The sequence below is a fragment of the Chanodichthys erythropterus genome, chromosome 14 (assembly GCF_024489055.1).
Source record: "Chanodichthys erythropterus isolate Z2021 chromosome 14, ASM2448905v1, whole genome shotgun sequence".
Taxonomy (NCBI): Eukaryota; Metazoa; Chordata; class Actinopteri; order Cypriniformes; family Xenocyprididae; genus Chanodichthys; species Chanodichthys erythropterus.
In genome coordinates, this window is record NC_090234.1 from 26,178,687 (window position 1) to 26,203,817 (window position 25,131).

At 36.7% G+C, this 25,131-nt stretch overlaps 1 protein-coding gene across 2 annotated transcripts in view; it reads right to left on the minus strand.

Moving 5' to 3' along the window:
* The window catches only part of tmeff2a (transmembrane protein with EGF-like and two follistatin-like domains 2a), an 85,478-nt gene that overhangs the window by 35,996 nt on the left and 24,351 nt on the right, over positions 1-25,131 (minus strand). Inside the window, exons 3-4 of one of the 2 annotated variants that reach the window (XM_067409779.1) lie at positions 13,693-13,822; positions 4,749-4,775 (exon numbers count right to left, since the gene is read on the minus strand). In XM_067409779.1, coding sequence (XP_067265880.1) covers positions 4,749-4,775; positions 13,693-13,822 — 157 coding nt within the window. Of the gene's footprint in view, positions 1-4,748; positions 4,776-13,671; positions 13,823-25,131 lie in introns of both variants that reach the window. The other variant, XM_067409778.1, reaches the window with a different exon arrangement.

The window sequence follows — 25,131 nt, forward strand, 5'->3', positions numbered from 1 at the left end:
CGCAGCAGCTGAAATGGGGAGATTAGATTATTCTCTTTCTCATTCCTCTAAGCTTGTTACCATGGCGATACCATGGTGACTGAGGAAGGTCCTCACCCGGAGACGGCTGTGCAGCTGACTGTCGTCACCTCAGGAATGTGAGGTCATTAATTTCCCTCCGGTAAAAGCTGCAGAGTGTTTTAGATCATTTTAAGGCACGACTTAACAACCATTTTTATGTGAAAGTTCAAACGCGGTCGACCGCAGCTGCAAAGACTAAATAAATACACAATGAAAACCCAAAGCACACAAACCAACTCCCTTAAAGACTGCCTCCTGTGACTGTATTGTCTGTATTGATTATAGAAAATCTACCAAAATTAAATACATAATGGATCCTTGAAGCAGAGCCCTGGATACACAGTAAATGGATTTCATTTGGAAGTAATTAGAAATAATGAAGTGCTGGTGGAGCCGTATTGCTGCAGTTTTGACAGCCGGAGTGATACAGCGATTAATCATTGAATAAAATCAGGCTTTACAGAGATGGAACAAAGATATTTGCTTCTTGAATTAAAAGCAAGAAAATATATTAAATAAATAAAAAAGTAGATCGAATTGTTTAGTAGTTAGTTCCGTCAGGAGAACACAAAAGGAGAAAACTAGCGCTAAGTAAATTAACTTATTGAGATTTAATGAGGCAATTCTCAAGGGATTTTTCCATTATTTTTTCCCAGTCTTAAAACATTAGGACTGCAATTAAATGTAATTAAGCAACAACAAAAATACCATTTAATGTTTTAAACAAGGGGTCAATATTTGGCTGGTTACCATGAGCCCATTAGCCCCTTCTGCTAGATGTCATAACTGCACCATCTTTTTCCACTGATGACCATTCAAATCTATCTGTATATTAATGTAATGCAATTTTTTAGTGTGCAAATATTTTTAATTAAGTACATATTTTATCAGTGCCTGGTGTGTTTTTGGGGGTATATCCGTGTATTTCCCAGGTATTACAGTACAATTACATTATATTACATATAAATAACTTGGTGACTAAACTTCAGTAGAATCACAATGTTAACTGCTATGAAATGTTTGATTATCAGCAAAGAGCAAAATCTCTTGCCATCAACCATAATAATCATCTTTTTCTCTATAGTCTAGAGCAGGCTTTCTCAACCCTGGTCCTCAAGGGCCACTGTCCTGCAGAATTTAGCTCCAACCCTAATCAAACACACCTGAACAAGCTAATTAAGCTGTTCAGGATAACTAGAAAGTTACAGGTAAGTGAGGTTGATCAAGGTTGGAGCTAAACTTTGCAGGACAGTGGCCCTCGAGGACCAGGGTTGAGAACCCCTGGTCTAGAGTGTAAAAAGTGTTATTCTGCATGTAGCCTGTCACACTCATGGAGCTCAGGGAGCTCAAAAGGCCTGAGAAGCTTCTTTCTCTGCTTTGCTGTAAGTGACCAGAAACCTCCAAGCCCAGTAGGCAATCCATATGATTTATCTGCAGCCATTGAAATACATTTGATTTTTATCACACCGTTGGTGCTGTGCTTACCTTAATGCCCTTCTCTCTCACTCTCTTTCTGTTCCATCCATAAACTGCAATCATTTCTCCCTTCTCTTACCCCAGCCTTTATCGCCCTCATCTTTCTCTTCCTCCTCTTTACTTATCTTTCTCTTTATCAGCCTTCCATTTCTCTTTCCTTCTCCTTTCCTTTCTCCACTCATTTTATCGATGTGCACGTTCTCTGGTCTCTTATCACTCTTCTTTTGTCTCTCTATCAATATTTTCTATACTCTCCCCTCATCGTCTTGCCTTCTCCACGTTCACTACATTGTATCTATTTTCCTGGTCTGCAGAGAGCGATTTATTGTTATCTACTAACACAAAGGCATTTGTTTTTAGTTAGAAATACTAACACATTCTCAGTTGGCATACTTGGTAAATGAGAAATTCATGATGAATTAAGTCCTTCATAAACACTATTCGGCAGGAGAAGTTTTCTAAACCAGGACTTTACAAACTTTTGTCATGGACCCTAAATATAATAGTTATGAACACCCATTTATACTGTGTAAGTGCAATATTATAAAGACAACAAGCTGTTTGCAAAATAATTGGCTTTTATATTGTTACTAAACTGAAGCCAACGTTAACTATTACAGTATTATCTAGAAAATATTGTATTCTCTTTTCTTGCCACTATTAGAGTGTTATACAAGCTTGAAGAGAACATTATCTTGCTATTTTTACTGTATTTTTGATCAAATAAATGCAGCCTTGGGGACAGATTTACTAAACAGGGCAAATTAGCATGAGAGCACAATTCTAAAAAAGCTCCAATGTGAGTGGAAAAGTTCTGTGCATGATCTACTGACGACGTGCAAATTTTGTTTCCGTGCCTTTCAGCGCTAATTTTTTACTGATTGTCTTTAGTAAATCCTGACAGTAGTTTTTTAATGCCAAAAGAAGGTTTGTGTTGGCGCAAGCTATTAGTATATCTGGCCTATACTGAACATTTTTCAAAACTATTAAAAAAATCTTACTGACTCCAAACCTTTGAATGGTACTGTATATATGATATTATAATGTTATAATTATAAATTATAAAGGGGTTATAAAGGGGTCATGAACTGCATTGTCTTATAATGTTTCCTGGGGTGCACATAATGTTAGTATGCCTTTTAAATCAAAATTGGTCATAATTTAGAAATAAAAGACATTTTTGCTACCCTGATTTTAGCCCTCTTATTTGAATGCTCTGTTTTAAGGGGCGTGTCTGCTGTCATACTTCAGTGTAAACGCCCACTGCTGTGATTGGCTAACATCGTTCCATTTTAAATAGCATTACTCTCTTTAAAATTTTTAGCACATTTTTACTATTACAGCTCTCAGGGCTAACTAATCATGAGAAGTGTTGCATTACATTTAGATCTATGGCATTATATTTAGATATTGGCATGAAAAGTTGCAGTGAATAGCATGTAGCTGATCACAGACATGTTGTTGAGCGCATGAAAGCAGTGATCTCATCATTGCAACTCAATTTCTGCACACTAATGAATGCTTTCATCATAGCTAACAGTGCAAATGCATTGTAACTAAGAGATTCGCTGAAAAAAAAAAAAAAAGTTTTAGCGTGTGTCCAGAACTCAGTCACTAAACTTGCGCTGCTTGATTGACAGCTCAAGCGATTGCAAAGGGAACGTTCTTTGATCACTTTCTTTATGTAATTTGATTACCGCTTATTTAACAGATTATATTCATCTTACTAAGAGAAACAACGTGAAGTTGACCATTTAGTCACTGTTTTGATTTACTGACACAGACAAACAACATTTGACTGAACATGAATAATTACATATCAGACCAGGCATTAGAACAGTAGGAGTACCTCAGTTACTTACATGCTGTTGCATTACTGTCAAGTCCATATCATAAAAGTCTGTTTGCAAAGTGCCGAAATGCAATTGATTTACCAAAGAATCCACAGAGAAATCGCAAATACAAATAAATAATGCTCAAACGAGACATTCACATTGTTGAAAATAAGCATATTCCTAGCATTAGGATCCTTTGAAAGGTAATGTTATTTTTGTCCTGTATATATTCTTTCCTCCTCATCTCATGAACACACCAGTGGGCGGTGCTAACGTTGCAATGATGAAGTAGGCATTGATTTCTTCTGCGGAGATGGCGTTTCACCTATCTGTGTTGATATTCTTATAGTATGATGACCACTTATATATCAAAAGCTCAAAGAAAAGTTGATTTCTCAATTCACGATCCCTTTAAAAATTAGTGTGAGAATCTCATGTCTGATGCTGCTACTACAGTTGATGTTCTGACACAATTGATGTCAATAATCAGTATTTAACCCACCAACTATTATTTTACAAAAAAAAAAAAAAAAAAAAAAAATATATATATATATATATATATATATATATATATATATATATATATATATATATATATATATATATATATATATCAAAAAGGATTCATTTTATAATGAAGATAGAACAGGCAGCACAACAAGAAATTTAGCTTTAGTTACAGTGTTCAACAGAAGTCCAAATATATTGTGAAACTACTATGAAAAAATAATATACCCCAATCACAGACATTCCTATCCTATCCGGGATTCAGTTTCTCTAAAAACTCCAGAAGATTAAAATCACGAAGTACTGTGAAATATAAATGTACCTAACCTCCTCAGGGAAAATAGTCCTGTCCAAATGACACATATACCAACCAAGCTGCTGCTATTTGCAAAAAGCACAGACCACATCTAGCAAACAGGAAATGGCTGGCAAAATAAGACCACAATAAGAAGCAGTATGCAGGGGGGATGTTACAGCACTCAATTTGCAAATGTGGCCTGTTCGATCAAGAGAGAGGAATAAAAGGGTTGACTGGAAGAGTGAGAGATTAAATCAAAGAAGAGTGACACATTTTAAGTGATGCTAATATACAGCTCGAGCCGCAGACTGTTCTACTGTCAGTCAGACATTGCACTTTGGGGGAAGAGTGTAATAATTCTGTTTCTCTGAACAATACGTGAGTGGGCGTAATTGAATCTCAGTTTCAGTGGGCGGCTTGTGGAGGAGAGCAGATGACTGCTGACAGGCTGAGAGGAAGTGAGTGTGTGTTTATGAGCATCATTTGTGGGGAAGTGTAAACAAGTGCAGAGTGATTTAATGAGCAGCATGTACACAAATTCAGGTGTCCAAATGGGAAAAATGTTGCTTTACCTTCATCACCTGATCCTGAACCAGCATCTGTAAAACACAAAAAACAGATCGTTTAGATCAATGTCTTCTCCAAAGTCTTTACATCATTTTAGTGAATCCAATAAGGGTCAAAATTGATACAGGTTTTACTGCATGTAAAACTAATTTAGAAAGCATTTTCTAGTTCTTTATCATTATTATGCATGGCGTTTTTAAGGCTTTGTTAACTGAGAGACCATATGAACATTAGTTTAAAACATTAATCTGTCACAATGGAGCAATATTTAAAGTACCCTTGTAGCCAATAATTTTATAACTCCTCTTCACCAAAAATGACATATTTAAACATTTTTTCCTGTGAAAAAACATTTCTTCATGCCTTAAAATAGCTTGAATGTAACTCTACACACTTGCCTCATTTAATATACGCGGATCAATGAATAAGCAAATTAGCTCCGCCTCCACTCAATCACACAAGCTCAGAGATCCACTCGGTCAACTTACTGAGGTAAACCCTGCACAATGGTATCGTTCTTTACAACATTTGACACATAACGGTAATTAATATGTTTAGCCTTTTGCTTGACTATGTTATTAAACAGCTAATAATGATCCTGTTCGTCATCTCAGAGTCAGACAACTGCCTTCTAACAATCCTTACAAAGGAACAACTCAGAATGCCAGTGAAGAAAGGCATATAGTTCATCATAACATTGAAATATACATCATATACCCACTATATTGCTAAATCTACATGATTTTTCATAACAACAGAAAAAAATACAGAGACAACCTGGCTTCTCTCGAGACTCCCCTGCTAGTTTGCTGTTAATAATATGCTAAAGCCTGCCGGCACGTTGACGTGATTGGTTACAAGGTAGTTTGTGACGTCACAGACACCAGCGGGTCTTTTTTTCATTGCAGTTTTAAATAGAAAATACTCAGCAATGGTGCTGACACAAGAATTTGTGGCTTGTCTTAAAGCATATTAAAACACCACATAGACAAATAAACATTAAAAACTTGATTTTCACCACAGGGGGTCTTTAAATGAACTGCAATAAACTAAAACGTTGAAATAAAGTCTTAGCCCTGTACATGGCCATATGACCAGGGTGTTTCCCTGCTACAGCCAGAGACTCTGGGATGGGCACAAATATCCCCAACGACCTTACATATAGGATAAGCGATCTGGAAAATGGATGGGTGAATGGATAAACTATGTACATTATTGAACATCTGGGTCTCTGGGTCTGGGCATACTATCCCAATATACAGTAGAGCTATAGTTTTGTGTAACTGTGGGAGGATCAAAGGTGAATATGTGACCCATTTGGCTTCTGTAGGCAGAAGTGGGCTGAACAAATGATATAAGAGGGAGATATAACAAATGCACACACACTTAGATTCACCACAGTCTGATTTAGATTCAATGTTTCAACTTAAACCATAGAAACTAACCCTTCTGCCCACCCTTTATGCATAACAACAACAGGATCCTGGGCATCATGGATTTATTGCCACATTATTTGTGACTCTAAGGGTGCGTTCACACTTGTCATGTTTGGTTCGATTAAAACGAACCCTGGTGCGATTGCTCAGTTAGTGCGGTTCATTTGAACATATGTGAACGCTGCCAAACGGATCGAGGCCGCTGAAAAGATGGGTCTCGGTCCGCTTCCAAATGAACTCTGGTGCGGTTCGAACGATATATGAACGCAACACGGACCAAAGACATGTAACCGAACCAAAAACAGGAAGACGAGACCCTAAAAAGGACAGAATCCTCACACATGTCGGTTTTTCTCGTCGTAGACGCGAGTTTGCCCATCACAGGCATCAGACGCTCCATGCAGCAGATCATTTGTGTGTGTGACGGATGGATTCCCGCCGGTGTTTTGACTACTTTACACATTTTATAAGCTCTTCACGAGTTCCCAGCTGGCCAAAATACCATCACATGCAGGCTACGCACACACAACGAGCGCAATTACCTCAGAAAACAGCATTGTTTTGGATGTTCGGTAAGTTCCGTCTCAAAATAGGCAATACGTAATAAAATCCGACCAATCACGTTGTGAATGTATTCCTATGCCTTAAGGTTCGGTATCTTTTGGTTCGGTGATAAAATTGCCAATCTGAACGCTAACCGGACCAGGACTAAATGTTTTTTTCTTCTTCTTTGGTCCGGACCAAATGAACCAAACGAACCGAACTACAAGTGTGAACGCACCCTAAAATCAAGTATCATAATGTAAATGAAGCTTGGATCATTACTTTTGTACCTGGATATAAAAGTACAAAAAGGCACTCAAGTGAAAATGAGGGAATGATAGCGAGATAAAACCATGCATATGCATCTTCAAACACACACACACTACAATTTACATGTGTAGGACTGTGTTAGATCAAGCATAAATAACATCCTCAGAGAAAATAAAATGGTCTATTTTCGATTTTTAAAACATTACATTGTAAGATTTTTTTCATCTGTACAATGCACATCAATTTGATATAAATTGAATATAAAAAATCTGACCACCTTGTTCCCAGCGATAATTTAAAAGAAAAATTCACCTATGGAACCACGCTCTCACACACAGAAGTTCAAACTGGTTTATTTGCTGTCACTTTTTCTAATTACCTCACAGTTACATTCTTGAATCAGAGACGTGTCGCACACAATCTGTCTTTGACCATCTGAGAGATTCTCTCTAGCCATCTGGACATGAAACACTCAGCTTTGGCTTTAATACAAAGAATATGTCTAAACCTGTCAAAATATTTTCACCTATATATTTGATATGCTTGCACAATCACCTGTGTGTATAAAAGGGAAAAATGTATAAAATTAGAAAATATGAGTAATATTAACTCTGTAGAGCCTGACATATAAATAATAGTTATGTGATCAATAGTTTTCTAATCAAACAGTCAATTAAAAATGTAGACAAAATATGCACATGTATTTATTATTAATAATTAATAATGTGGTACCAAGAACATTATTAAAATCTCATTGATTTTCATTATAACAAAGACAGCAGGCTTCATATAAAATACGTATAACATCAATTCCCACCCAATATATCTTAATTCATTTAAATATAATTTGATGATCATGTTTTATTTTATTCATAAGTATCTCTAAATAAATATTAGAATATGTTTTAAATATGATATGGCTTTGTAGAGTTAAATTGATTCAAAACTAAACAACTAAAGAAGTGTAATGCATTAAAATAAATAATCAATTATAATGTTCCATCCTTGTGTTCAATTCAACATTCCTAATAAAAACTGAAGACCTACAAGGCAAAAACATATAAATGCATTAAACAGAACCAAAGAATCTAACCTGAAGCATTGGGTCAAAAAGTGGAAAACTTTCAACAACCTCAAAAAATCATGAAGTTCCCTAGTACATCAAAAAGACTATTTCACAGTGAGGCTGGAAGAGTAAAGCGAGACGAACAGCCTGTTTCTCGGCACACTTCTTCCTGTGAGACTGGACTCTGCTGAGTCTGCAGGCACGAAACAATGGCAGGAGTCTTATTAAGCATAAGAGACCTTTGTTTCTCATTCAGAGGTATCAGCAGGTTACGCATCTCATCTGCCTTTGTCATTTATCAGGAAGAATGTGTGATGAGGTGACTTTGCACTTTTCCTCAGGCTCCCACGATGCCACAGGTTGAGCGAACTTGAGCTTGTGGCTCAGAGGCAGATGGTCTCTGTCAGCAGAGACAAATGCAGCTGTGATTTAACATGCCACGGCTGCTGTAACAACACACAATTAACTATTTCAAGAACAGCATGCTTGACCGACATGTGCATCAAGTAACATCGGTACCAGGTGTCAAAGAATTATTGTTTTATCAATAAGGCCTGTTGAGCTGTTTATGTGAATGTTTTGAGAAAGAAAAAGACATTTCTTGGAATATGAAGCATACTCCCTGCATGTAGAAAGCTACTTTAGCACTACATAGAGTGCGATTGCACAGAAAGGCTATCTAACCTCCATTTCTAATGTAGAAAATGACATGCCTTCTCCTCTCTACAGTCACGCACCACTAAGCTAATGGCTAGCTGCCCTGTGCCACGCTGAAAACTCAATATAAGCACTGGCCCGTCTCCTTAATCAGTGCATTATTCACACTGATCTTACAGCAGCACAGCAGTGAACTCGCTACCATTTGCGAGGTAAATAGCCCACTTATCAATGCCAGAAAAAAGAGAGAATCATATACTCACCTCTGTGATACTTCCTCAATATAGGAAAATTTAGCCTTCTGAAAGTTTCAGTGGAGCACAGCAAGGACTCATTTTGGGAAACTAAGCTTCAGTCAAATTTTAGTAGCCAAGTGTGATGGAGGAGAGGTTTGACACAGTAATGGAAGTGAAATTACTTTGTGGGACAAAGGAATAACAGGATTTCACTCAACAGTATTGGAAGTGACTGCTGGTTAATGGCATTACAGCTAATTTAGTGACAATGCTATACTAACTCGTAGACTTTAAATATTACCTAAAATTTTAATGCTCACACTAGACTAGTCTGAATTGAAGGATTGTAACTGACAAGTACAATGGCTTTTTGACACCATTCAGCACCATTCAACACATGTGGAATGGTATTCAGCACCATGGAGAGCACCAAACACAGGCCCAAATCTGAAAACTTCTTTAAAAAACATAAAAAAAAATCTTACTGACCCCCAAATCAAATCGGTAGTGGATATATCCACTACCGATATCCACTAACTTTTATAACTGAAAAACCTACTTGAATTTAATGTGCAAAAACTGTGACAGATGAATGCTTTAACACGTGACTGTCCATGTTTACATGCCAATAACATTTCTTAAAGCCAGAGCAGCATTTATTTCTAAGAGTCAGAGAAAAAGTGGAAAATATGACAAACTAAAATATGACAAAAATTTTATATGATGCGATATGACGCCTTTAATACTTCTCCGGTTATTACAATCAATGTTCTATTTCCTGGGGCATGAAGGAGCTCGCTTTTAGTTATGATATTGATGTATGAATGAAGACAGAGGATCCAAGTTGCAACCAGCCTTGGAGAAATAAAGAAAATAGCAGAGTGTGATACACTTCACTTATCTCCATAGGTCATCTGTCAGCTGCCGGATCATTTGCCAGGGAATTAGTGGAGAGGAAATCAGTGTCAAAGAGTTAGATGAGCTTGTGGAAGCATCAGAACTGTGAGGCAGTCCATTTCTCTGTCTCTTTCCTCATTGCCCTCAGGGCTGAAAGTGTGGAAATCTCATCGGGCTACGGGTATATTCTTTTGGTCAAACATAAAGTTCTTTTTATACAGAAATCACTCAGCAAGGTTTCAGAAAAATTACATTTTTTGTTCAACCACATAATTTAATCCTTGGCATAATGATGTGTGTAAAATTGTACTATTAAATCTGAATTGAACATAGTCAGAATGAAATTGGTAAGGAATTTCATAGGTCTGTTGAGAATGTCTGTTGGCCATGAGGTTTGGATTATGAGCTATATACATTCTGTCTGCTGGATCTAAGATCTTTCTTTCTATAATATATGACTTTGTGGTGAAATACTCTGTTGACTATGTTTTATAGTTTGGCTAGAGTTGTTCAACTATAATTTAAAATCAAGATTAGTGAGACTGATATATATATATATACTACTGTTACATATACATACTACAAAATTGTCAATACAATTTAAAAAAAAATCTGCTTGACTAGTTTCGGCTACTTCCTGTAGCCTTTGTCAGAAGCGTCATGTGATGTTGCTGTGACGTGTCTTGTAGGACCCTGGCAGGGTCATCCGTGCTGAAAGTAACAAGTATCAACGCTGGATTAGGGAGGCCACTGAAATTAGGAAACGTGCACCAAGGACCATGAACCGGGACGAGGGAGCCTACACCTTATCCCACACCTGGGATGTGGTCCTGGAGAAGGCGTCAGACAGTAGGGGGCGCAAGCTCTCCCTACTGTCTGGCAAAACAACATAAGCAGTCTACAAGACACGTCACAGCAACATCACATGACGCTTCTGACGAAGGCTACAGGAAGTAGCCGAAACGAGTCAAGCAGGTAAACAAAAAACGTTCCTGTCTATCTAAAAGAAACAATACAGTACTTAACGTAAAGAAGACAGTATGAATCTAGGATACAATAAATTGATGAAACGTGACAGTCAAGATATTTATAATATTACATAAGAATTATATTTCAAAATTAAAAAAAAAAAACGATCTGCTTCTATCTGCTATTTCAAAAAAAGTTAATAATTTAAATTCTTTTTCACAATATTACTGTTTTACACAAAGAAATGCAGCCTTGGTGAGCCATACCAACCACAAATTTTGAATGGAAATGTATCTTGCAATGTGTATAACTTTTTTTTTTAAAGATAAATAATTTAAGCAATTAAACCCTGACCTATATATAATAATATATGTAGTTAATTAGATTATTCAATAGACAAGGAAATGAAGAAATATTTACAAAGTACCAAGCTAGCTGTTACAGGCTAGAACTATTTGCCAGATTTGTGAGGTTCATAGAATCAAACCATTGAAAGTTATTGAAAAACTTCAGTTTTCTGAGACACTTTAGAAGTAACTAAACTTTGTTTTTCAGTTATATCCATGAAGTACTTAAACTGGACTTGTCTGATGTGCACTCAGTGTATGAACGTAAAGTGTGAAATAAAAACAAATGATGACAGGAAAGCGTTCAGAGACAGACAGCCAAACAGAGAGATGATGAGAAATGATTCAGTGGTGCCATTCAAGCATCACAGAGACAAAGACTCTTGTTTTCTGCAGCTTGTTTCAGTAAATTAGCTTTTAAATTCCAGAGCACCTACAGACAAGTACATGCTCGCATATTCAGGAATAGATGAGAACCAACATCATGCTGGGATTGAATTATGACTTTACCTGTATACACACAAACAGGCACACACGGCGAGAAGAGAACACTTTTTTTCTCTGGATGCTCCATAAGCACAAATACTCGCCTCCCACACTCTCTTCCCTCCCTAGAGATCATTTTTAGAGGTTTCACTGTGTTTAGGCACTGTTTAATGGAGTCTGACTCAGCAACTCCCAGAGCACCAAACATCTGCTTTACACTTTGCAATATACCATTTAAATGACCACAGAGCACACTTTTGCTCGTATCATTTGGTTTTTGATTTGGCTTAAACATGCAATGCTCATGCATAATCATGAACATAATATAAAAGGGAAAAGGAGGATGTTTATCTGAAAAAAATTCTAACATGCATGCCTTAAAAAGTTCTGAATGCAGCTCACAAACCCTAAAAAAATAGCAAAACTTTACACAAAGCAGTAATACACAGCTTTATGCTGCGTTCACACCGAACGCGTCTGGGGCGTCTGAGGCGTCTGACTTACATGTTAAGTCAATGCAAACGCGCGTCTAGAGGTCCTGCGGCGCGAATCAAGCGTCTAGCGCGGCGCGAATCGGCCGTTGACGCGCGAATGGCGCGGCGCGAATTGAGCGTTCACGCGGCTGACGCGCGAATTGAGCGTCTGACGCCCAAACGCCCGAGTTGAAAAATCTGAACTTTGGCGTAAATTCGCGGCGCGTTAACCAATCAGGGACTCTGCTTTGGTAGTAACGTGTTTATGATGTGATCAGTGATGCCGGAGACCAGAACAAAGATGTCGCTGTGTGTAACGTTAGCCACCCTGAGTTCTGTGATGTGTCATTATATTTTTATCGAGACAGGAATAAAAAGGACCTTGCCTGGAAGAGAATAAGCGAAGAAATCGGACAATCTGGTTAGTTGTAAAACTTTGTGCGTGATTTTAGCCATTGATACTAGCCCACCTTCTAGCTAGCAAAAGTCGGCCGGCATAACAGAGTTAAATTGCCGCTACAGGTTTCCAACTGACGAGATTATGTGTTTATTCAGAGGATCTGTGCAGAAAGAGATGAAAGCCCCTCCCATGACGCGAATTCGCGTCTGAACACACTTTGTTTAGACGCGCGAATTGAGCGAATTTTACGCGCGTCTGAAGCGTCTGACTTCAAAATGTTCAAGCGTCCAACTAGACGCGTCTGGCGCGAATTTGACGCCCCAGACGCGTTCGGTGTGAACGCAGCATTAGCCTGTTAAAGGTATTATGGGTATTGTCTGACTGAAGTATAACAACTTTATTTAACAATATCTAGTGATGGGCGATTTCAAAACACTGCTTCATGAAGCTTCAAAGCTTTACGAATCTTTTGTTTCAAATCAGTGGTTCGAAGCGTGAATCAAACTGCCAAAGTCACGTGATTTCAGTAAACGAGGCTTCGTTAAATCATAAGTGTTTTGAAATTTCAATGGTTCACCACTAGGGGGTGTGACTTTGGCAGTTTGATACATGCTCCAGACCACTGATTCGAAACAAAAGATCCGTAAAGCTACGAGGCTTCATGAAGCAGTGTTTTGAAATTGCCCATCACTAGATAATGTTGAATAAAGTCGTTATTTTGTTTTTTGGCACACAAAAAGTATTCTTGTTGCTTCATCACATTAAGGTTGAACCACTGTATTCACATATGTCACATACATAAATCCATCTTTAGCAGCTTTCTGGGCATTGAAAGTGTTAATTGTCTTACTGGCAATGCAGGCTTCACTGAGCCATTGGATTTTATCAAAAATATCTTAATTTGTGTTCTGAAGATGAACGAAGGTCTTACGGGTGTGGAACGACATGAGGGTGAGGAATTAATGACAGAAATTTCATTTTTGGGTGAACTAACCCTTTAACAACACAGATATGACTCTCTGTCTGTTTCAGACCACAGGGATGAATAAACTGAATTTCTGTCCTCAATCTGATAACTTCGACTCATAGTTACACATTTTAATGGCAAATGGTTAGACTGTGGATTAACCTTTAAGAGACATACGCACCAAACCCACGACTGAACGTACCGGCTGGGCAGGATCCTTCAGAGACCACCAGGATCTCGGTCTGCTGTTTGCAGGCATCTCTCCGCAGAAAACACTCGTTTTCATAGTTTTCGTTGTTGGAGCCGCATACAGGAACATAATCGTTGTTGCACTGAAAAAAAGGAGGGATTTTAAGCATTAGAAAATATATGAGAAAAATTAGATTTAGGAAACATAGGGCAAAAAAAATCAAGTCAAAGATTTCAAGCATCAGTAACAAAGAACATTTGGATAAACACAATTATATATTTAAGTTTATAGTATTACAACTATCTGATCATGTTAATAGTATAAATATATATATATATATATATATATATATCTTTTTTTTTAAATAAATATATATTTTTATAAATATAATAAAAATAATTAATTTAAGAAACACTGTATATTATTTTTACAATGAGTAGTTTTCAAAAAATATAATAAAATAAAATTCATATTTTATGTAAGCATAACATGAAATGGGAACAAAGGAGTCTTTCTTTAAGAACATGTATTATATTATGCAAGAATAATAATTAAGCATGACACTGACCTATATATCTCTCACAGCTTAATTGTGATGTTTTACCACCACTTTATTTTGGGAGTTTTAGATGAGCTCACAGCAGAGAATAAGAATTGTGTGATCTGAATGTGAATAAAGAGCTCAGAAGGGTCGAAATACAGCCTGCCAACTACACTGCCCACATTCCCAAAGCAGCGGAAAAAAGAAGATTAATGTAACAAAACACCAGGGAGGAATATATCACAAAATGCTGTGAAACATTTGCAAATCTATGGTTTTAGGTTATAACAGGTTATAATTTTAAAGATGAAATTTGTGTTCAAAAATGTTCCAACCTTTTCTAACCTTTCATTTAAGTAAAACAATTGAAAATGGGGGAGAAAGCTCATTATGAAATAAATGTTTTTCTGTAGTTCACGTTGGCCACAATTATTGCAATGTCCTTTTGCCAAGATAACAGCTTTGGGTCTTCGCCTGATGAGTTTGGAGAACACCTGACAAGAGATCAGAGACCGTTCCTTCATACAGAATCTCTCCAGATCCTTCAGATTTCCAGCTCCATGCTGGTGCTTCTTCTCGTCATTTCACTCCACTCATTTTCTTTAGGGTTCAGGTCAGGGAACTGGGAAGACCATGGCAGAAACTTCATTTTGTGCTCAGTGACACATTTTTGTGTTGATTTTTATGTTTGTTTTGGATCATTGTCCTGATTGAAGATCCAACCAGGCCCATTATTGGATTTCTGGCAGAAGTGTTCAGGTTTTGATTTTTTATAAAATAGGCCCACAACATTAAAGATCCAGCAGTATATTTAACTGTGGGCATGGGGCACTTTTTATACATGTGTGCACCAAACCCATCTGGTGGGTTTGCTGGTTCCAGTCGTGTCTGACAACTGAATATGCTGGAGTTTGTTTTTGGATGAGCGAGGAGGATTTTCTTGAAACCTTCCCAAACAACTTGTGGGGATGTAGGTGCTGTTTGATTTTTTTTTTTTTTTTTTTTTTTAAGCTTTCTGACCTCAAGACTCAACTAATCTCTGCAATTCTCCAGCTGTGATCCTTGAAGAGTCTTTGTTCACTCAAACTTTCCTTCTCACCGCACATTAGGACGATTTAGACACACATCCTCTTCCAAGCAGATTTGTAACATCTTTAGTTGATTGGAACTTCTTAATTATTGCCCTGATAGTGGAAATGGGGATTTTCAATGCTTTCGCTATTTTCTTACAGCCATTTTCTATTTTGTGAAGCTCAACGATCTTTTGCTGCACATCAGAACTATATTCTTTGGTTTTTCTCATTGTGATGAATGATTAAGGCAATTTGGCCTTTGTGTTTACACATATTTGTACTCCTGTGGAACAGGAAGTCATGGCTGGACAATTTCATGTTCATGATCACCCTGGTGTGCTAAAAATTTTTAAATATGAATGGGAAAATACCTCAGAGATATTTTACTCATAAGAATTTCTAGAGGTGCCAATAATTGTGGCCAACATGTATTGGAGAAAAACATTTATTTCATAATGTGAGTTTCCCCACAATTTCAATTGTTTTACTTCAATAAAGATCAGAATTTTGTGAAATTTTTGAATAAAAGATCAAAAGATAAACAATGCAGATTTATTTTCACAGCTGCCTTTGCTCATATTTACTGAGGGTGCCGATATTTGTGGAGGGCACTGTAATTAATCGCCTAATTAATTCTTAAATTTAAATTTATTAAATCTGTATCAGACATAATTTTTATTATTGGTGCATCCACAGAATTTTGACAAACAAAATAATTAAAAAAGAAAGACAAAAGATCAGTGCACCAAAAAGCTTCTCAAATATTCCAATGAATCTCTTTAAAACCCACTAAAGTCTGACTTCATGAGAAGCAGTTTAAATTCACTGGGTGGCCTGAAAATGAAGCTGTTCCAAACCTCACGCAGGTATTTTGGAAAAGTCTGACCATACCGCACACACATATGCACCTGGACACACAGAGACACACTGTGTCTGGTCCAGCAAGCAGGTTCTGTCTGGCCCCTGGGGAGGCAGGTAGAGTGCAGGGCTGCAGTGGTCTGTCAGCTCACATGTTGGCTGAGGGACTGTGTGGCTGGAAGCCAGCTGGTTGGCAGGGGTCACAGGAATAACTGTGCCCATCGATTCTGGAGCGGGATTTGTACTTGCTGTTTTATCGGCCGAGAAGCAATATTATGCAGGAAGAGAGAGCTCTGAGCCAACACTGGCAAGAGATCCAGAGAGAGGGGGTTGAAATAGGAGGAAAAACTGGATGAACTGAAATTAGTGGAAAACAGCAAAAAGTCTGATATGATTATACAGGTTTTTTGGCATATATAGAATTTAAGAGTTAATTTTAGAAACACAAGAAGAAGGGTGGTGGAAGGAAAACAATGCTAAGTCTACAGATACATTTTTTCAAAGGTGCCCTAGAATCAAAAATTGAATTTACATCGGCATAGTTAAATAAAAAGAGTTCAGTACACGGAAAAGACATACATTGAGTTTCAAACCCCATTGCTTCCTACTTCTTATATAAATCTCATTTGTTTAAAAGACTTCCAGAAAACACGGGGATCTCAACATAACACCGACTGTTACGTAACAGTTGGGATCATTAATATGTATGACCCCAATATTTGCTTATATGCCAGCCCATGCTCAAAGCATTAGACAAGGAAAGGCAGTATTAACGTCAGAATCTGTGCACAGACAAGGTAAGCAAGCAAGAACAACAGCCAAAAATGGCAGATGGAGCAATAATAACTGACATGATTCATGATATCATGATATTTTAGTGATTTTGTAAATTGTCTTTCTAAATGTTTCATTAGCATGTTGCTAATGTACTGTTAAATATGGTTAAAGTTACCATCGTTTATTACTGTATTCACGGAGACAAGAGAGCCGTCGATATTTTCATTATTAAACACTTGCAGTCTGTATAATTCATAAACACAACTTCATTCTTTATAAATCTCTCCAACAGTGTAGCAATAGCAGTTAGCCACAGAGCACAGCCTCAAACTCATACAGAATCAAACGTAAACATCAAAATACTTTACTCACATAATTCGAAGCATGCATACAGCATGCATGACGAACATCTTGTAAAGATCCATTTGAGGGTTATATTAGCTGTGTGAACTTTGTAAATGCACTGTAATATAGTCGAGAGCTCGTGTGGCAGGGAGCACGCCATTTAAAGGGGCGGCGCTGCCAAAATCAGTGTATAGTTAATGATGCCCCAAAATAGGCAGTTAAACAAAATTAATTAAAAAATATCAATGGGGTATTTTGAGCTGAAACTTCACAGACACATTCAGGAGACACCTTAGACTTATATTACATCTTGTGAAAAAGCATTCTTGGGCACCTTTAACTTCTTTTTACAAAAGAAGTGAAACAGCTGTCAAATGTGTCCGTCTAGCACATGTTTGCATAGAAAATCAATAGAAAACTATAGCATAGTGGAATGCGCAAATAAGTTCTGTGTGAACGACTCCTGAAGCTGTTTATTAGGGCTGGGACAATATATTGCGATTCGTGGATCGATTCTGATATTTTTCAAATACGTCGCAAAAGATTCTGAGCTTAATTTTTATTAGCAGATAGCGCTCTGAGCTAGTTTTTAACCGTACACTCAAATGCTCACGAACAAGAGTGCTCATGCGTTTGGCTGAGTCTGAGAATTAACTTGCACCTCAGAATGCTTTTAACATGAGATTAATGTAAACAGCTTGCAGCAAACACCCTTGTAATTCACTTCAACCTTTTCAAACCTTATGAATGAATATTTTATAGAAGGTTCAAGTGGTGTGTATAAGGAATTGGAAGGAAGCAGAGTAAGGCTGTTTCTACAGTACACAGTTCAATCATGCTGTTGAAAACTAAGCTCAGAATCGATTTGAGAGAGAATCGTGATACATGCAGAAAATATCAGAATCAATCCAGAATCATTTCTCGATTCTTGATGCATCGTTGTATTGTCCCAGCCCTACTGTTTACTATCTGGACATGTCAAAGCAAACAATCCAAATTAATTTGATCTTTGTGACAGAAGTGTGGAGGACACCAGAAACAGAATGGGTCATTCGTTTACTGTTGGTGACTTGTTGCATTGCAAAAGACTGATCATTATCACTGATTATAATGGGTTTTGTTTACTTTTGAATCATCGCTCACATCTGGAGTAGAAAGGGTTTTAATTTTTAGACACAACATTAGTATTTTTATTGGTCAAAGTCAAAGCAAAGACAACCCACAACCAGTGATGGGAATAACGGCGTTATAAATAAACAGCGTTACTAACGCCGTTACTTTTTTCAGTAATGAGTAATCAAACAAATTACTTCTTCTCCCGTTACAACGCCGTTACCGTTACTGACAAAAAAAATGCTGCGTTACTATAATTGAGCTCACTGAAGCGGTTTTCATCCGAGTAAGCTCTCTCTCAGCCATAGGACCTGCAAAGTTTTTTTCTCTGGTGTGTGCTGCGGTTAGTCATACGCAAATATAATTTTAAACTGATAATAATGTATGATGCGCTGTGTGTGTGTCTGTCAAAGTTGACATTGCTGATTCTCACTGCTGATCATTTGCTCATATGGACGCGCCTAGAGAGATAATGCACATTTCATTCGGATTAGGCTACATAATCAGAGTAGCCTATTTCTTTTAGTTTTTAATTACTTCATTTCTGTTAAAGTAGATATTTCAAGCATTTTATAGATATATTTCTCATGTCTGCGAGGCAAATAGCCTCTGAGTTTCGGTTCATTTAGCCTATAAGACGCGCTCCAGTTCACGCGCCAGCGATCGCGCCCGCGCCTCCATGTGATGATTTTATTGTCTGCTATATTTTCTTGTTATATATTAAATCCAAGCAATTGGTTGATGAAACATTGATTAAAATTAAGATACAATTTTTATAAAACGAAATTCACTTTAAAGAAAGGCTTTCTACAAAGCAAAACTTAATGAAGTGGTCAAAATCATATCTGACCCACTCCATGTCTCCCGATATATTTGCGCATCTTATGATGCATCTTACTCATGCTGTTCACTTTTCATAATCGAATAAATGGATTTAAAACATAACATAGGACTATTTAAACATATATATGAAACTACGTTTTCTTTAATGGCTACCAACACAGTACAGAGAAATTTCATGTCATGAGCAAGAGCGGATCATAAGTCAGGAGTCGCATCAAGAATAATTTATTCTTAGACTTACATGTAATATTGGGGGCATTCAATTTATTTGGCATATTTTTATTTATTTATTTATTTATTTATTTTAAAAAGTAACACAATGGTTGTTTTCCCTGGTAATTAGTTACTGTTATAATGATGTAACTCCGTTACTATTTGTGAGAAGTAACTAGTAACTATAACTAATAACTTTTTTAAAGTAACGTGCCCAACACTGCCCACAACACACTGTATTTCATTCCAGAATGAATCAGTGATTTTTTTGGTTGAGTACATAATTCAATGACTCACTCACTCACTCGCCATTTTGAACTAATCAATTTAATTAATGATTTAATAACTCATAATAGCTCATAAAGTCTTTCGCTGCCTACTGCTGTACCGTTGTAATTTTCAGAAAGAGTTACTGAAAAATTCCCACCACTAATGCACAGACAAGTGGAGTGACTCAAACACTGCTGCTGGAAATTCAAGGACTGTAATTAGTCATTGTAAAATGTTATACAGTATATGAACTGATGGATGGATTGATATGACTAAACATTCACATATAGGGGTTGGTATGCCGTAGTGGTTAAAGGTCTTGGTCGATAACCAAAACGTTGTAGGTTTGAACAATGCAAGGGCCAATCTTTTAATGCCCTTGAGCAGTGACAGATTATTTTTTTTCCAACTAAATTTTTTCTCATTCAACTAAGGTCGAATGCGACTTGAGTTCTCTTTGATAAAAATATTCCACTATTAGCACACCTGAGATGGAGAGTGTTGTCAAGACTGAGTGACAGTAAAACGCAACCGAGTCACCAGAATAGAAAAACAGAGTGAAATCTCAGAAGAGCATAGCATTGAGATGATCTCAAAATAAACACAGAAAGAATGAGAGGAGGAGGAGGAACAGAGAGAGTGAAATGGATATTACCAGCTTTTAAACCTTTTCCTTTCTTGGCATTTCTACAGCTTCAAGTGTTCAATCAATCTTTTTTGGCCTGGCATGATGCAATAGTGAGAAAGGCTGGCCCGCCCCAGGCAGCCCCCAGCATGCCCAAAGAAATGCCTGTTTTGCCGAGCCCCAGCAGTTCAGTCCTTTTAACTTTACCCCTTGAGGGGAAGGAGTGCATTAGCACTTCATCTTTGAGGAAAAATAACTGGTGATTATGATAGAAAAGTTAATTGAAATAAATTGAATGCATGTAATGAGTCTCTGACACACTATCACTTAAATAAGCAGACAGACACTTCAGCTACAACTAGAAACAGCTCTTCACTTACAGGTCAGAGGAGTAGGAATGGATAGAATACAATAGCATCATGATGAATGAAAGGACCTTGAAAAAGCTGAAAAACATGCTGATAAATATTACACACATATATTCCTGTCCTATTCCACTGCAGAAAAAGTTTGATCTTTTTACAGTTATTAGTGATAATTAATAGCATTAAACAGGCTCCCTTTTTTTTTTTTCTTTTTTTTTTTTTTTCGCAGACAACTGAATTACCCAAACTACACAGTGTCCCAGAATGTCTAACGGGCCGTTCACACAGGTGTTCTTGCATTTAAAAAGCTATATGGACTGAAGCAGGATGGAACAAATATGGACTAATAATGATAATTCATCCTGCACTACACAGATTTTTGTCCAATCAGAATGAGACTCTAATATGAGAATGTCCCAATCACTTAATTATAAATACCACCTGCAACTAATGAGCAAGTAGCAAATCTTGGTTCTCAAATGTGATGTAAACCAAAATATACTGGCTATCCATCTTCTTTCTTATCCACCTTAGGTTTCAATGCAGAAGTAAGCTATTTCCTTTGAATATATGAGTTTTGATGCATTAGCCATTACAGTAAATAACTAGAAGAATAACCAGTAAACGGGAATACTATTTACACTACAAAACAGTGTGTTTATGATTTTGATAATAAAATTAAAATAATATTACAAATAGCTGATTGAATCACCAAGCAGCATAACAGATTTTTGTACAGACGTAACAGTTTTTGTACAGTTAAGATAACTTTAAGAAGAAGCCTTAAAGGCACAATTAAAATATCCAAAAAGCACTAAAACAGTGTTACATATTGTGTTGACTTGTGTACTTACATTATACCAAATATTTCCAAGAATTTTTAAATCCAGAGAAATAAGCAATTTTTAACCAAGACACGGACCGAGTCGTGCGTCGCCTATCAGTGACATCATACCCACGTTACCCTCGATTTCCAATTTTATTTTGTAGAAACCATGAAAACACCAAAGAGGCTTTAAAATAGTAGTCATCATTTGAAGGGGATCAAAAAAAGTTCATCAAAAATGTCCTAAGACAACTTTGATGAAAGGTTTTGATCAACTTGAAATGCTGACTACTGTATATTACATGTTTTATTAGACAAGGGAATAACTGTTTGGTTACATTTATAGACAGAAAATGAAATATTATTATATTTCTCAACACGTTTAGTCTTTTTGTTTGAATCTCATTTTCTATAATTATATTATTTCACCATGCCTCAGGGAAAAACACTATTTTGTCAAGTATATTTTGTATAATCAGATGCAGATTTATTTTTAATAACAGTAATAATAAAAGTTCCTCTGCTCTCAAGCCACGTGTCGTGCTTGTCTCTCATTAGCAATCACTCCAGCGGCCTCGTTCAGCTTCCACAGCATTCGGCCCTGCTCTGCTTCATACTACAGTAACATAAATCTCATCCACGAACATGATTTCTGCCTGAGTCCCATCCCGATTCTTTTCCACCGGCTGTGAGGGGAAGACGATATCTCCCAAGACACCATGCACTCAAACGGCGTCATCAAGCGATGCCTTTGTTTTGAATAGGGGACCTCTAACGGTGAAAATTTACATAGTGTGTCTTTAAGCCTCGGACATTAAAATTAAAAATGGCTCACCCAAGCCTGGTTTCTCCCAAGATTTTTTTTTCTCCATTTTAACACCTATTTGCCACTTGTTTGCCACCTGATGTCACCTGTTGGAGTCTGGGTTCCTTGCCGCTGTCACCTTTGGCTTGCTTAGTTGGGGACACTTGACTTTTGATATTCAACAGTGCTTTGATCTGCCTGCATTGACACTATTCTTTAAGAGCTGCTGTGCAGCCAAAATAATGTACCAGTTCAATGTAAAGCTGCTTTGAAACGATCTACATTGTAAAAAGCGCTATATAAATAAAGGTGACTTGACTTGACTCGTTCTTATGTTAAAAATCACATTATGACAGATTCTCAACTAAAGTAATAATTAGATTGATCAATACAAATCAAGGTATATTGGTAGTTGACAATGTCACATTATTAATCCTAGAATGCATAAAGGGGATAAAATTTCAAAAAACAAATATATATATATATATATATTTTTTTTTTTTTTTTTTTTTGCTGTGATTTTTGAAATATTTTATCAACAAAAATATTTATTTTGGTATTCCTTAAATTCTTCAAAAAACTTGATAGCAATGGAATACTTTATAACCTACTTTATAGTATAGGTGAAAAGCAGTATGTGAAATGAGTAGTATGACTGAATTCACAGTATTCATCAAACAGCAGGCACAAAAAAAAAAAAAAAATTATATATATTATATATATATATATATATATATATATATATATATATATATATATATATATATATATATATATATATATATATATATATATAGATGACCTACTACTTCTGCCATGATTCTGAAGTTCACGTCCAATGGACACTTTATTATCCATGGACCATGGGAATGGCAGGGAAACAACACAACTCACTCTCAGTCATTTTTCTTTATGCATTCATAAAGGTTTTTTGGTTCATGCATTCTAGGGTTAAGACAAAGCAAGGGAGAAAAGGAAACTGTAAGACAAGAGACACAGTGAGAGAGGGATAGGCCTAGGAAGGAGCGGAAAGACCACAGAGATAAAGAAACATGTACATGACAGCCATACGGCCAGACAGCATGTGCTCGAAAGCAATCTAATGCAATGAGCCTCCCAACAGAGGCCAGATACACAAACACTTAGGGTGGAGACTGACAAATTTCTTCACCCAACAAAAACAAAATGACTCACTACACACTTTGGCTCTTAAGTCCCTTTAAGACAAGTTAGTTCACTCAATTGGCATCTTGGGAACACCACAAGCAGATTTTTTTTTTTTCTATGTAGATAACAGGCAAGTACAGCTTCTATCTTTAATAGGGGAAGTCTGAAATCTTACTGCCAATTTGAAGATATTATTAAAAACTCATCTTTTAAAACTTATTCATAAGGATTAAATTGCCCCTATAATGTAGCTGTTTGCGAATTAAAAAGTCATAAAAGGTGAAATCAGATATGGTAATAGGCTTTTTGTTTCCGACACGCACTACAAACTGTAAACCAATCACAACAGACTTGGCCGTCTGGCCAATCAGAGCAGAGCAGACTCTCGGAAAGGAGGGATTTAGAGAGACTAAATCTTTGAACAAACTGTTTTCAGACTCTTTGAAAAATGAGATGATGTACAGTGTATATTATGAGAAAATTAAAGTGTTTTTTGACTTTGGATGCATATAAACCTCCAAAACATAATCAAGAACCTTTTAAATAGCATAATAGGGGCATTTAAGGCAATTTTGTTTATTCCAATGTGTTGAGCTCGATGTTTTGATTTTCTTTTATCTATTATTGTACTTTAATTTAATCGTTACTTTATCTCTTTACAAATAAAATGTATCATTATTATTTTTAAAATTGTTTGCCAAAATTGTTAGAACAATGTCTTTCAAATTAGCAATGGAATATGACAATAAATATATCATAAATTATTATTAAGCTCAAATTACACTAAAATTACACTACTTTTTAGACTGGTCCAGCAAATGTGCATAAATGATCTAGACTAAACAAACAGGTATTAGCTCTTTTAACTACATGGCGGGGCTTCCACTCCTACAGGTGGCATATTGGGGATTACATTTTCTCCAATTAATTTATATATAAGTGGTCCAAATATTCTCTCTTATACTACATTTTGTCTCTACCGCCAAGATTTGACAGTGTTTCAAAGCTTGTGTATGTGTGAGCAGGTTTGCTTGTATAGAATAATCCTATATTTTGCCTTTGTACCTCAAAGGAACTAAAACCCTTCATTGTAATGCATTGTGTTTTGATTCCTCTGACTTTTAAACCTCCATCGGACGTACTGCAGTTCCTGTTTTGTCCTGCAGGGGCTGCTGTGGGGCTGTGCTCTGGCTAACAGAGGTCTTGCTTTTGCTCCAATTTCCTTCATTATCTTTTACTTATTTTGAAGCCTGTGTTTCTTCACAACAACAAAAAGTTCTTGCAAACATCACTCAGAGACACCTGTGCTACCACATTTTAACATTTCATTCACACTATGCCTCGAATTGATGTCACACTTAATCACAGGCAGGAAGCCAACAGAAAAGTGTTGAAGCATTATTAGAGTGAGTATTAGAGCGAGCAAGTGGCAGCCCATTAATCCCTTGTTTTTCACCCATCCATCAGTTTTTTCCCCCAATCCAGCCATTCATTCCTGCATCAGTCAGTCCATCTATTAGTTGATCTATTCATCTATTCAGAGGCACAAATCAGCTGTTCTCTTTCTGACAAGTCAATCCATCTATGCTAGGCACCGCTTGTACTGCCTTAGCCTACACAAAGAAACTTC